Source organism: Convolutriloba macropyga, chromosome 15 (assembly GCF_964194025.1).
Source record: "Convolutriloba macropyga chromosome 15, txConMacr16.3, whole genome shotgun sequence".
NCBI classification, from domain to species: Eukaryota; Metazoa; Xenacoelomorpha; order Acoela; family Convolutidae; genus Convolutriloba; species Convolutriloba macropyga.
In genome coordinates this window covers 48340371-48356399 of record NC_134482.1, presented here as the reverse complement: position 1 = coordinate 48356399, position 16029 = coordinate 48340371, and the positions used below count along the sequence as shown (strand labels likewise).

Genomic DNA, 16029 nt, shown 5'->3' with positions numbered 1-16029 from the left:
GAATTGCCAACTTTTTGTGGAGACTACAAGGATTGGACGTCCTTCTTCGACCAATTCAATGGAGCAGTGACAAGCAACAGCTAGATAACAGACAGTCAAAAGTTTCAGTATCTATTCACGTCAGTGAAAAGAGGTGCCGCAAAGCTTTTGACCTCTCTCCAAATCACATACGCAAACTTCAGTAAAGCATACGACATCCTGACGAACATATTCGACAACAAACGTCTGATTTTACGAGCTAATATTCACGAAATAGTTTCAGAGAAAGTGGTAACAAATTAAAACCCAAATGTACTTCGAGATCTCATGGAACACAGATCAGCGCTCAGCAACCTTGGACAGCCAGTGGACGATCAGGACAACTTTTTCATGTACCTCATTGCAGAGAAATTGCCCGCCGAAACGAGAAAATGTTGGGACCTTTCATCACCAGGAAGAAATCCTCAACGCTATCTTGATATGAAAAACTTCATGGAAGAAACAACACGCGCCCTTGAAGCAACCACTCAACAGTCAGCATCAGCGATCGACAAGAAGCCCACAAGCAGCCCTTAACTTCGAAGACTCCATTCACATGTAGCCACATCAGCAACTACAACGCGTGAATGCTTGCTACGAAAACAACAAAACCTATCAATGCCAAAACTTCAAAGGACCGACCTCAGTTGATCAAGACGAAAGGACTTTGCTTCAACTGCCTACGCCCTGGACACCGAAGTGAACAATGCAAAGGTTCAACTTGTAAGAAAGGCAAACGAAAGCACAACAGTCTTTTGCATTTGGAAGCCAATAGCAACTCGAGGACAGCTTCAACAGCGCCAACGGTTACAACTAGCAGTTCGTCACCACAAGAAGCAAGCAATCAAGCATCAAAAACAGTCAACAAAAGCAAAGAAAAATTTACAGCCGCAGCACAGTCGCAGAATGAAGAAGAAGAAGAAGAGGAAGTATTTCTTCCCATCGCAATCGTTTCAGTTGACAACAACGGAAAAACAACTGATATCAGAGCCATTCTAGACTCAGGATCCGAAAGCAACCTCATCACGGAAGATGCAGTACAACGCCTTGGATTGAAAAAAGAAGAAGCCGAAGGGCGAGTTTTTGGGCTCGGAGATCAAAAATACAACAACAGCAAAAGATCAGTAAACTTGATTCTGAAAACGAAGGATGACTTCATCAGCATCAGAGCAATTGTCTTAGCAAAATTGACCAGCAATCTGCCCTCGCATCAAGTAAATGTCAGCAGTTGGACAAAACTTCAGGACCTGAATCTTGCGGACCCAAACTTCAATCAGCCATCCACCGTAGACTTGATAATTGGAGCAGGACACTATGAAGAGTTCAGAATTGGAGACAACAGAATCAAGGAGCCTGAAAAGCCAATTACCTACCGCCTATCTTGTTTTGGTTGGCTCGTGATTGGACGTGAGAGCCATCCTGAAAAGAAGAGTACTCAATTTCAGTCTTTTTTCTTTTGTTCTGGACCAGACAATTTACAAAAATTCTGGGAGATCGAAGATATTCCAACAGCAACACAGTGGACATCAGAAGAACAGAAATGCGAAGATCACTTCAAAACTACCACCCGACGCAACTCGGAGGGAAGATTTGTTATTAAACTCCCTTTCAAAGAAGACGCCAAACCCCTGGGTGACTCATACTATCCAGCGAAATGAAGACTACGGAGCCTCATCTTCCGACTGGAGAAACAACCAGAAGTATACAACAGATATAGTCAGTTCATTCAGGAATTCATTCAACTTGGACACATGGATAAGTTCCCAGAAATAAAATTCATATGCCCGCAACAAACTATTTCTAATTGCCACATCATTGTGTCATCAAAGATGCCAGCAGCACAACTAAACTCAGAGTCGTATTCAATGTTCCAGCTAACACAGCCAGCGAAGTATCTTTAAACGACCGTCTCATGGTTGGACCTCAACTTCATGTGATCTGTTTGGAACTCTGATTCGTTTTCAGTTTCATCAAGTAGCACTTTCTGCCAACATTGCCAAGATGTACCGACAAGTTCAACTTGAAGATGAAGGATTTTTACAGGGTTTTATATGGAGAAACCAAAATGACACAGAACTTAAAACATACAGAATGACAATAGTGACCAATGGAATAGCATCATCTAAGTACCACTCAATTAGACCTCTCAAAGGCCTCTCACCAACAGCAACCTCTGCCTTTCAATCAATAATGACATGTATGTGGACGATTTGCTAACAAGAGCCTCAGATGTAGAGCAGGCTCCTCAACTTGAGGACAAAATAATCGCAACACTGAAAACAGCTTGTTTTGATGTAAGAAAATGGACATCAAGCGTTTCATCACTTGTTGAGCGATTGCCTTCCAGTTTTCGGGAAACTTCAGACAAAATGATAATCAACAGTGACAACTACACACTCAAAAACCTTGGCCTAAAGTGGAGCCCTGTTCCAGATCATTTCACCTTCACAGTTAGCCTGGACAAAGAATTTCCCAACACAAAGAGGAAAAAATTATCGGAAGTCACAAAGTTGTTTGACCCACTCGGATGGTTTTCACCAACAACAGTTCAGTTGTTCTTGCAAATTCTTTGGATGGACAAGTTGACCTGGGACGAAACCCTATCGTTAAAGATCCTAGAACAATACGGAAGATTTTGACATCAACTCAGAGAAGTGGAAAAGATCAAACTTGAACGACGAATTTTTTGCAGCACCATTTTCGTCATCTTTGGAGCTTTACGTGTTTTGTGACGCCTCAACCAAAGCGTATGCCGCAGTTGTCTACGTGCGAGAGCAAATGGACGACCGAGTGCACACACAAATTCTAACAGCCAAAACACGCGTTGCACCAATCAAAACTTTATGTGTCCCACGTTTAGAACTCTGTGCAGCACTTCTTGGAACACAATTGTCTCAAGCAGTGAAAAAAGCCATCAATGACAGACGTTTTCCCTACCCCAAAGTCTTTGCTTGGACCGATTCACAAGTGACCCTCGCTTGGATTAGGGATATACCTAGGAAATGGAAGACTTTCGTTGCTAACCGAGTTGCCAAGATTCAGAGCATCATTCCTTCAGAAAATTGGAAACTTGTACCAACAGAAGACAATCTTGCTGATTGCGTATCACGAGGAATTTCAGCCGAAAAAATTCTTAATCGCCAATTTTGTTGGAAAGGTCCCATTTGGTTGCGTCAAGACGAGCAGTTTTGGCCTTCCTTCATTGGATGTTACACCTCTCTGTAACGCTTCAACTGACGTGTTGGCGCCACTTCAAATCAGCTACAAAGCCATCAGACAGCAAGAAATAACTTTTGAAACTAAAAAAAAATTGAAATTTGTCAAAACTCAAAAATGGTCACAACTGAAAATTTTTACAAGTTGGAACCGAAAATCTGTACACCCCCCCCCATTTTTGGAAGGCAAAACCAGAGCAACCCGAGGATATGGCAGACGGTTAGGGTTACCTCTAAACTACTCATGGACCCAACGAACGTCATTGCATCAGACCCACAAGTGTGGCTATTAGCATTTAAATGGTGCAAAATTGGCATTTTTCGATATTTCGTTATTCATTGTTAGTTTCTTAAGTTCTTTATTTTATTATACTTTAGATGATCATTAAAGGTCAAATACCGTACATTTGAGGCATCTTGAGCAACGTAATAACCATCCGTGCTTATGTCAACAAAGGTTAATATTGCAGTAATTTGACATTTACTATGTAAACTAGGACCTAAATCATATTCTTGATCAACTAATCAGAAACAAGTAGCAATGATGTTATAAATGATAATTATTTCATTATTTACTTTAACCCAATTGTCTGATTAGTGAAACCGTATTGTATTTAGAACCATTAGAAACTGTTATACAGAGCAGTTGGCTCTCAGATTGACTAAAATTTGATTCTTTAACAACTTTAGTCCTTTTGCTAAGTTTTGCTAGATCTTATGATCTTGCGGGTTTTAAATTAGTTGAGCTTACTTGACGAGAAGTTAGCAACAATACTATATACTGGCTGAAGTCTTACAAACTTCAGCACCAGATTGAACATAGATTATCACTTAGGATTTTCTTAACTTCAATCAACAAAATTAAAGTTACAGTCCTTTAAAACGTCCGAGCGACTAATTATTTCTGCGAGATTGTTAGTCAATCGAACTCTGTGAAGAACCAAGACGGCGTAAATCCCGAGAACCAGGCTGTGATATATCGGTTCCGCTGAGGTTCTTGAGCAGCCGCAACATTTGGTCCGCTGACCCGGACAACAACAACAGCAGTGACACGAAGAGCAACGAATCTTCGATTCGACCTGGTGGACCAAAACACAACCAGCAACGATGGCCAGCAAAAGTCCCAACAGACACTGGAAGACAGCTGATTGGGAAGCGAGTGGTCAACTCATGACGTTAGAGAAAGAGCAAGCTGACCTACTCAAGTCCTTCTCCAGACACCTCAACGAGCTAGAAGGCTACCTGACACAAAACAAAACAATGACGGCCGGAGGTGTTTATCGTTGTTTCTACAAAACGTACGACAACTTGGAAGACAACCGAGAACAGCAGAGGTTACTATTAAACCAAAGTATTTTGAAAACTTTGACAATGACACCAAGCGTATGTTAGAAGAAAAGAATAAAGTTTTACGATGGGTAGTTTACAAAGTACCAGATCTCCAAGACATTGACGATTGTCGCGCAGTAGTCGTCGACTACCGGAAAGATACATTGCAACAGTACAAATTATTGGAAGATTCTGTTCCAATCGAGAACGAATTGTTACAACTCGAAATGAAATTGAAAGCAGAAAATTAAAGCGACTCCGAAAAACAGATACTGTGTAATCAGGCAGAACGGTTCTTAGAAAAGCTAGTTGACATTTTTGCAGAAACTCTTCAAATAATGAAGACAAAAGCCTGTCCCCAAGGGTTTGCGAATTTCAGTAACGCTAGAAGTTAATATCGAGACCTGATCAAGCAGTACAGGCCCAGCAAGGATTGTGGAAATCAAACATCATTAGTGTGATCCACATCGACTGTTGACAAAGACCCAAATGAAACTGTAATTCACACAGGAAATGGAGCATTAGGAAACGCGGAGGAGAACGTCGAGGTCTCTTCCAGGCATTCTGCTACAAAAGGAAGCAGAAAACAACAAGGTATCGCTAACTCGAGATCATCGAGAAGGTGACAGGTCGAAGAAATGGAGCTCGAAAACCTAAGAGCTAAGAAAGAAACAGAGCAACGACTGCGAGAGCGGCAGTTGGGGTTGGAGCAGGAGCGTGAGGAAATAGAACTTCGTCGTCAGCAATAAGAATTTCGTTTACAGCAACTACAGCAGCAGCGAGAACAAGAGTTACAACAACATCAACAAGAACAATAGTTACGTCGAAAAATACAACAATAGGAAGACAAACTGCGTCTTCGACAGCATGAGCGGGCCTTGGAAAACGAAAGAAAAGAAAGCAGAGGAAGACGAAGAACAAAGACGTCTGAAACTTGAGCTGACCAAATGAAGCTCAAGAGCATCTGGATCAGTGGCAGATGAGATAGAAAGTGTTTGATCAAGAGAAAATCACGAAAGAACAGCCGTGTGGGCAGAATCAGTGGCTCAACAGTCTGTCCCTAGACGGCCACTACCTCAAATTTTGTTATCGACCCTCCAACGAATGTCACACAGGACAGAGTTGACAAACGTTTCAGCACCTACCCGAAAACTACCCCGCTGTTCCAACCGGGTGAAGGACTTTTCCCAACGCAACTGACTGAACCGAGCATTCTCAAGAAACCAGAAATCCGTAAACCAATTAGAGTAACGAACCCACCAGCGCCGCAGTTTAAGAGGACGACGTTTCAGCAGCAGGGAACGTCAGCAGTTCAAGACAGAAACAGGAGTCAGAGTCCTATTAAAAACTGTCGAAGCAGGTCTGCCGAGAGCAGAAACAGAAGCACAATGAATCAAACCAATTCCCAAGTCATTTAACAATCAGTACAAAGCAGTGGTGCCAGTGGCTTGCCAAAATTCAAACTGAGTTTTCAAGAGACCCCCCGGAATTGCCAGAATGGTCAGGTCTTTTTGATGTTGTTGTTCATCAAAAGCCAATCAGCGATACGGAAAAGATGCAATGCCTGAAGACCAGTCTCACGGGTCAGGCGAAAGCAGCAATATCGGGAATGGGATTCAGATCACAATCATACTATCATGCTTGGGATATACTCTGTGAGAAGTATGGCAGATCAGATGTCATAGTCAATGCTCAATTCAAGAAAATACATACTCATCCTCCAATTCGGCACGACGATTCCGCGAGCATCATCAAGTTTGCAAATGTGGTTACAAATGTGGTGAACACCTTGACTCAACTTGGGTACACATCAGACATAGATGCCGAAGCAGGGCTTAGTTCAACAATGAGAAAACTTTCTCCGCAACTGAGAGAACAGTGGTTGCAGTATATGCAAGATCGTCGACTACAGAGAGGCAACCCGATTATTTTCAAACAGTAGCTTGCCTCCACAGCTGTAATTCATGAGAACTTGTTAGCGCAGACAAACTCGTCGTTTGACAGAAACAAATTTCAAAGCCGTGATAAACCGAAGACGAGTACCTTTGCATCAAACGCTGAAGAGTCAAGCAAACCCAGGTATTTTGAATGTCCCTTCAAAAACGGACAACACCCCGTTTGGACTTATGAAAAGTTTAAATCGATGAAAGTAAATGAACGACGAGAGCAAGTCCAGATGTTCCGACTGTGTTTCAATTGTTTGAGACCAGGTCACATGTCGAAGGACTGCAAAAGCAGGACATTCAGTGTACCCAGCTGTGGAAGGCGACATAACAGGCTTTAGCACAGCGACCTACCGAAGAAGGAAACTACAAAGAATGTCTCAGATGCTACAACGGCAGTAGCAACTAACATCACCCAAGGAGGCTGACAAACAGAGACTTAAACCTAAATGTATTAGCAATGTGTGATTCGGTATCCTCAATCTCATTTGTGGACAAAGCAGTGGTGTCAAAACTCCAACTCCAAGGCCGAAAAGCATCTCTATCAGTAGCAGGGATCCATGGATCAGAGGTTGTAAAGATTGAAATAGTGCCGATAGCTGCGTCAGACCGTAAGAAGTCTCGACCATTGACAACAGTGCAATTCTACGTACACGAAAAACCGAAATTGGTTGACCAGATTGTGGAGCTGCAAGAGTTGAAAGACCGCTACCTACTTTTGAGGAACTTGCCAAGTCAGAACTACAATCTAAACGAGGTTCAAGTGATTCTTGGACACGATTGTTACGACATTCATCACCCTTTTGAGTTCAAGAGATCGGAAGACAAAACTGCACCATGGGCAGTGAAATCAAATATTGGTTGGGCCTTAAGTGGACCCCTCCCAGCGAAGCAAGAAGCAACACTTGCAACCACAGCAACATCAACTGCAGATGACAAATTGGCAAACCAGTTGAGTAAGTGGTGAGATATCGAGTCCTACGCCTCAAAGTGCGATGTCACAGGTCATTCAAAAAACGAACAACGAGCAATCAAGACGTTGGAACAAACGACCCGATTCAACGGTGAAAGATACGAAGTTGGACTTCTGTGGCGAGAGGATGAAATGAAGTTGCCGAACAACTTCTACTCTGCAATGGGGCAGCTCAAGTCGCTAGAACGACGCCTACAGAAAAACGAAACGCTACGAAAGCGCTATCGGGAAACCATTGACGCGGATGTCAACGCTGGATACGTTCGGAAAGTTGATCAAACCGAACTCAATGAAACCCGAAACAGGCTACAATGGTGTTTGCCACATCATCCCGTCATAACCCCGCACAAACCCGAAAAAGTCAGAAGAGTGTGCAACGCAGCAGCAAAGTACCAAGGTGTAGCCCTAAACGACAAACTTCTATCTGGACCAGACCGGCTGCAGAGTCTGATCGGAATCATTTTTTGCTTCCAAGAACACCAAATAGCTTTATCAGCCGATATGGAAGCAATGTTTCTTCAAGTTGCTGTCCCAAACGATGATAGCCGATGTTTACGATTTTTTTCGAGAGAAGATCCAGAGCGGAGAATAGAAGTCTATGAGTATACACGCCACGTTTTTGGGACGAAAAGCTCGCCGACTTGTGCAAATTGTGCTTTGCACCAAGTCGCGAAAGATAAGGCAGTCAACGACGAAAGTCTTGTCAGAACAGTTCAGCGAAACTTCTACATGGACGACTTCCTAAAGTCAGTGAGAACCCCTCAAGAAGCAATCGAAGTCTACCAGAAAGTCAGAGACATCCTCATCAAAGGTGGATTCAATTTGACGAAATGGATAACAAGTGACGATGAAGTCAAGTCACAAATCCCAGAGGCAGACAGATCAATGATAGTTGTGAAGAACCACAATCATCTTCAATCCTAGGAGTCAACTAGAATGTGGACACGGACAGTCTCATTGTCTGTCGTGGAACTGAGCAAGAATTTCCGGCAAAATTAACTCAGAGAATTGTCCTATCCTTTGTCTCAGCAGTGTTCGACCCACTTGGGATAAGTTCACCCTTCACGATAAGAATGCGGCTCCTACTCAAAAGCAGTTGGGCAGCAATGGGACAAGCATGGGACAAAGAGTTGTCAGCAGAACACTCAAAACTGTTCAGTGATTGGTGCTCTGAGTTGAGAGAAATAAAAACGATGTCAATAAACCGACTTTACTTTGAAAAAGGATGCACAAACCTGAGACTTCACATCTTTTCTGGTGCATCAGAGGAAGCAATGTGTATTGTGGCATATCTGCAAGATGCAGCAACGCTAAAACTGACATATGTAATAGGGAAATGTCGTGTGGCACCCATCAGACACATGACGATACCGAAGTTAGAACTCCAAGCCGCAGTTTACGGAGTTTGTCTCAGAAAGCAGATTCTAAACGAGAATGATGTCAAAATTGACAAAATCTTCCATTGGACCGATTCATCAACGGTCCTACAGTGGCTATAGGCAGTGCACAAGAAACAACAAGTGTCCGTTGCGAGCAGAGCAGCGGAAAAACTGAAAAACTCATCGATGGATCAATGGAGACATGTCAAAGGTGTCGAAAACACTGCCGACATCGGAACCCGAGGAAAGTCCATCGAAGGCCTCAAGGATACCCTCAAAGCAAACCGAAAGCTTCCAGAATGTTTCAAAGTCGATAGCAAACAGCAAAGAAATATCGAAAACAATGAACATCGCCAAATTGTCACACTTCATAGAGGAAGATGGAGCAATTAGGATGAAAGGCAGACTGAAGCATTCAAACCTCGCTTACAATGCCAAACACCCAATACTTTTAACAGCAAAACATCCAGTTGTACAATTTCTGTTGGAGATAGCACATCGAGAAAACCTATATGAGGGCACAGAATATCTGAGAAACATGATTCAACAAGATTACTGGATCATCGGATTGAGGAATGCATTGAGAAAAATCAAGTCGAGGTGTATCAAATGCAGACAAAGGAACGCCAAACCAATAAACCCACCGATGGCGGATCTACACCGAGAACGACTTGGTGAACGTGTGTTCCCATTCACTCATACCGGAGTCGACCACTTCGGACCCTTCGAAGTCAAGTTCCTACGACGTACCATGAAGAGATGGTGCTGCCTCTTCACTTGCCTGACAACGAGAGCAGCACATCGAAGTCTCACAGTCATTGGACACCGAGTCATGTCTAGCTGCTGTGACAAGATTCATCGCAAGACGTGGCTACCCAAGTACCATCATCAGTGACAACGGAACAAACATGGTTGGAGCAGCCAATGAGCTGAAAGCATTCACGAACGAGTGGGACCAAGATAAGATTGAGAGTGATTTAGCACAGAAAAAGATTGTTTGGAAATTCAATCCTCCTGGAGCTCCTCACTTCTGTGGAATCTGGGAAAGACTGGTTCGAAGTTGCAAGAAAGTCATGATTGCAGTCTTGGACAGCAGAGGCCATACCGAAGAGGTACTCAGCACAACAATGTGTCTTGTGGAACAAACACTCAACGCAAGACCCCTGACAGCAGTAAGTGACGACCCTCACACCAATTCATTTCTTGCTTGGACGAGAGAACGCGAGTGCACCTTTCATGCCATCCAGTGAAAACTACCACAACCTGAGAAAATCTTTCAAAACGGCTCAAGCATATGCCGCATTGATCTGGAAAAGATGGACTCGTGAATATCTTCTGCAATGGAACCAGAGATCGAAGTGGTCAAAAGAACATGTGCGAAACCTGAAAGAAGGCGAGTTAGTATGGCTATTAGATGTCTCTGTGAAACGCTGTGAGTACAAACTTGGAGGAATAATTGAAATCTTTTTTGGCAACGACGGGGTTGTGAGATCAGCAAGAGTCCAAATGGCACATGGAGAACTAAACCGGCCAGTCGTGAAGTTAGCGCCATTATTCTACGATGGTGTTTCCGAAATCGAAAACAGGGCCGGCGATGTTGGCCACTTCAAATCAGCTACAAAAGCCATCAGACAGCAAGAAATAATTTTTGAAACTGAAAAAACTTGAAATTTGTCGAAACTCAAAAATGGTCAAAACTGAAAATTTTTAGAAGTTGGGACCGAAAATCTGTACACCCCGCCGATTTTTGGAAAGCAAAACCCGAGCAACCCAAGGATATGGCAGACGGTTAGGGTTACCTCTAAACTACTCATGGACCCAACGAACGTTGTTGCATCAGACCCACAAGTGCGGCTATTAGCACTTAAATGGTGCAAAATTGGCATTTTTCGATATTTTGTTATTTATTTTTAATTTTCTTAAGTTGTTTATTTTATTATACTTTTTACTATCATTAAAGTTCAAATACCGTAAATTTGAGGCATCTAGAGCAACGTAATAGCCATCCGTGCCTATGTCAACAAAATTAAATATTGCAGTATTTTGACATATACTATGTAAACAATGATCTAAATCATTTTCTTGATTAACCAATCAGAAACAAGTAGCAATGATGTTACAAATGATAAATGTTTCATTATTTACTTTAACCCAATTGTTTGATTAGCGAAACCGTAATGTATTTAGAACCATTAGAAACTGTTATACAGAGCAGTTGGCTCTCAGATCGACTAAAATTTGATTCTTTAACAACTTTAGTCCTTTTGCTAAGTTTTGCTAGATCTTAAGATCTTGCGGGTTTTAAATTAGTTGAGCTTACTTGATGAGAAGTTGGTAACTATACTAGCTACTGGCTAAAGCCTTAGAAACTTCAGCACGAGATTGAACATAGATTATCACTTAAGATTTTCTTGACTTCAATCAACAAAATTAAAGTTACAGTCTTTTAATACGTCCGAGCGACTATTTATTTCTGCGAGATTGTTAGTCAATCGAACTCTGTGAAGAACCAGGCCGGCGTAAAACTCGAGAACCAGGCTGTGATATATCGGTTCCGCTGAGATTCTTGAGCAGCCGCAACATGACGTTTTAGCCGAAGTAAACTCATCAGCCCAACTATCTCTAGTAATGCAGCATCAGCAGCAAGACAACAGAGTATTAGATCGTATCAGCAGACAGTCGTCAATGTATCGACTTGTATGAGTCTTCGCTTACGTCAAACCATTCACTCAACGACTAAAAGCAAGAATAAAGAGAAGGTCAAGCAGCACTCACAGTCAGTCGCTACCTGCAAATGATCATTCAAATACGTATCAAAAACCAAAACCGAAAGCAGTTTCCGACAAAAGGCCGCACTGGAATGTTCAACTAAAATCTTCTGACAACGACCAAGATCATCAGCATCTACAACACACGATGATACCCCCAGACCAATCATTAAACAATTTCACATAAAAATTGTTCGTAACCAAAGAGCAGGAAAATCCATGCGAAGATTCGTGTTTCTCCAGCAACAATCAGTACGCACCTCATCTGCAGAATATCTGCTATCGAAACGATTCCCAACAAACACAGCTCTTCTTCAGAGCAGCCATAAAGACCAATTCCTACAGCCAAACGTTCATCACCGCAGTCAAGAAGCAGAAGATTTGTGCCCGCAGCACCCTCTCCCTGTCGAGCACACAGAGTCAAAGGAAGAGCAATCTATGCAACATTTGAATAGACTTCAGAAAACAAACACTGAAATCCAGTCAACACCGACAGACTTGGTTCCACCATCGAGCAGTTTTCTTTCAACACCAGACGATCATCATGAATTGTACAGCTTTCTTAACCAAAATAAACAGCCTCTGCTCTTCAATGAACAACGTCTAAATGAAGGGCAACAAAATTAATACGAATCAATGGAACACAAATCACAGAACGAATCTGTTTATGAGCTACATACGGATTTATCAGCAAGTCTTTCATCGCCGCCAACAAGCCTTCTATCAACAGTTAAGAAGAAGAAGCAACACATCACAGCAAAAAGACAAATTGGTGTTTGTTATCAACTTTCCCCATCAAATCTCCGCTCAGCGAGAATAGCCCTTTACAGCATCATGTAACAACTCTTTCTGCTGGAATTCAGGTATGTAAAAGGATCAACAACACCCGAAGTTTTTCAATTGGTTTGATCACACCTTCGACAATATGTACCGAATCAGTTTTATATGAAATTGATAACATTTCTGACGATTTTCACAAAAACCAAGTTGTCAGTTTCAACAACATGATCTTCTTTGTACCCTCAACTGAACTCGCAAGATAATAACAAAGGAAGCCCACAGATGTCACAATTGAAGGAGTTCAAGGAGGCCGGGAAATGTTCAAGGTCAAAAATACTTTCAAGTTCTCAACAAATTGTAACCAAGAATTACCACGTGCCCTAATAAAGTCACAAGAATTGTAACTTTCACAACGACAAGTTTGTTTCCCTTTTGATTCAAAAAGCTATACATAAGCGAAAAAAGCGTTGAAGCAGAGCTTCCTTAGTAATAGAATATATTGAAATGAACTTGTATTCACCGTTCGTTCTTTCAACCGTTTAAAATCTCAGTTAGAGCACTATAATAAGCGGTATTGCATATCATGATCGTGTAAAACAAAAATTCTTTTTTCACTTGAAAATTTGTTTTTTGCCAAAAAATATGAGTTCTTCACACTTTCTTGGAGAAAATCAGTCATTTTTAGTCTCATTATAAGATTTGTGTTTTTGAAACACATAAAAAGTGTACTCAACAATGCAATCAATATAGTATTCAGTATTAAGACAAAAATTTCAAGAGATATACAATCCGTTGTTTAAATTGTTAGTTTACGCCCAATTTTTACCGTGCTCGAGTTCAAAACTCTGATATTTAAAAAAGAGGTTGCAAACCACAAATAAAACAAAATTATAACGGCCCTGTCTATCAAATCTACCGGATAAAACATTCCGAGGTCCCTATTTTAATGTGATCAGACTCAAAGCAAAGAGTTTTTTATGGCGAATTATCTCAAACCCCAGGCATGAACTAAAAATCCAGGCTAGATTTCCCACCGATGTTGTCCCACAACACACTCGAATTGAGTTTGATTAGACTTTGGACTGAAACTTGGGAAAACCCACCTTTTTATTAAGACAATTTACTAAAAAAGAAGCCTAATCTATATTATTTTTGTGAATCAATATGTCTGGGGCAAATTTTTTGAATGAATTTTATAACAAAAATAAAATTTCGTATAAAATAGAACATTAAACCTAAGTTAACATTAAATTTTCAACATTCAACACGATGCAATTTTTTGTTGCGTACAAACCTTCCAAAAAGTTTTTTGTATCCCAATCTGGCTGTCACACAGGTGCTTAATCGTTTTTCCTTACACCAAACTATTCGATTATAAGCATGGCATGCTCTTTTTTCTGTTGGCTTTAACTAACCGACTTATTTGAATCGATGACTGCAAACTGAGGAAAAAAGTTTTTTTTGTTAACTTCCATAACATGTTTAAAATTTTGTATAATTTTTAGCCGATTGGTCAATATGGGCAACAAAATACTCTCTGGACGCTTATTTTGCTTCAATTAATCTTTTTGGATCATATTGTTGCTGTGAGGGACGTTTTAGATAAACAAGAGTTATTAAATCAAGAGTGCGGTATATGTGGTTCTTACATAATTTTAGCGTATGACAGTCTCTCAATTGTCAGATAGGCAGAAAGTTGATAAATTTTGTAGAACAACGTAATTCAGCGAGGACGAAAAAAATTGATTAAATTCAAAACTTTTTGAGTTGATTTGAACAAATTTTACTAGACTGGATAAAATTTTTGAACGTTGCCCGATTTCCTATGCAAGTTTTCTAGCTAAGACTAATACCAACCGCAAAACTCACCAAGCTAGAGAAAACTTGCCAATGTTTATATAAACTAAGCTAAATTGAGTCTACATTTTCGTAACAATTACTAGTTCCAAGGCCAAATTGGCAAAATCTTTCAATTAAACATTACTATTCTTGATTGGCTTTCCAATTATACCAATCAAACAAATTTAGGGGAAAATCAATCCCCAGCGATTCACTGAACAGGAAGATACCCTTTGATTATTTAGTTTTTGCTTCGCCGATATTGGATTGGAGTACTAAAATCTCAAGTTGTTTTGCCGATTTTTTGAAGCTCTTAAATTAACGAACTCTTTGTCAGTGCCCTCAATGTTATAAAAACTGGAGATTTTTCACAGGAGACAAATAAATAAGTGGCTGCCTTATCCAAATAAAAATGTCACAAAAGTTTTCTTTTAATTTCTAAACAAACAACCTTCTTCTTCAATTTTGTTCGGGTTTCACGTTTTCCGGTAATCAGAATTTCTGGGAAACAAAAAATTGTTTTAAATTTAGATATTTTTAAAAGAATTAGACTTGTTTGTCCATTTTAGCCATTTCAGTTGCAACATTTTCTGCGCATCCACAGAGAAGAAAAAAGCATCAGTAAAGTGATAGTGTACGATTAAATGTTTTTTGCTAATGCGAAAATCATAATTCTAAGTTGAGAATTTTTGTGCATGATCATTTTACGATATGCGGAATTCGTCCTGTTGCCTATTTGAATAAAACAGATGTCTTAGACACAAAAAAATTCCGAAAAAGTGTGAATTGAAATCATGAAATCAAAAAAGTGTTATAAAAATTAAGTAAAGTGTAATATAATTAATTTAAGATAAATGCTGAAATGTGAAGATGAAAATTCAGTCAAAGTCTACAAGGGTCGAATTGTTCTAAAAAAATTCAGAAAAAAATCAATGCGGTTCATTTAATAGACATAAAATGTACTTAAGGAAGGAAGCACATAGAGACCTTCGTGCATTTATTAACCGGATTGCAAAACGACCTAGAAACTGAGCAACTAATTTCCGCGCGCTGTCTACAGTGGATGATAGAATGTTAAATTGAGTTGACCAAATAGAGTTGAGCTCGAGCGCGATGAACTTGCGACAAATTTTTAAGTGAGCCATTCGACTTGCAAGTTCTTACAACTTAAAGATTTTTTTGCAAAAAGTTCTCACAAGTTATCCATCCGGTCTCGAACCGGGCTTGCAAGGTCGGTAAACATTTTTCTACAAGATTTGTCGAATTCTTACAAGATCTCTCAATGTCCTCAGAAGATCTAAATTGTTGGAGTTAAAGAAAACCATACTCTTTAATCGTGAACTCTCTCTATGTGGTTAATCTCAACTTTATTCAGGACTGTCACTTACTTGTTCAACTGGGACAGACAGGTGTGATTTTACAATCACGGCGAACCTTGCTGACGTCATTCGAATGGAGACCTCTTTGAGTATTCCCAACATTCAAAGAATCACCGATACCCCAAATTACTCAAAATACATCAAGTGGACGTCATGCCTCGTACCTGGGCTGCTCGTAGCTGCCGGAACCAGAACCAAAGGAATTGAACACCTGAAATTGGTCTTAAAAATCTTTAAAAATTGCCTAATATTTAACGCAGAAATAGGTAACTTGATGTCAATTTTGGCACCCTCGGTACTGGCCCTGAATCAAAAGCCACTGCCCCGTCGGCCAATTTCAAAAATTGATAAAAATGCAATAATTCTGAATATCAGTCTTTAGCAACCAAATAATGGAATTTAGCCT

At 40.5% G+C, this 16029-nt stretch overlaps 1 protein-coding gene across 1 annotated transcript; it reads left to right on the top strand.

Moving 5' to 3' along the window:
- Positions 1–605: 605 nt before the first annotated feature.
- On the top strand, positions 606–1972 carry LOC142354231 (uncharacterized). The gene is made up of 2 exons (XM_075406482.1): positions 606–1425; positions 1848–1972. Exons 1-2 carry the CDS (start codon positions 606–608, stop codon positions 1970–1972), a joined length of 945 nt encoding a protein of 314 aa, XP_075262597.1.
- Positions 1973–16029: the final 14057 nt, after the last annotated feature.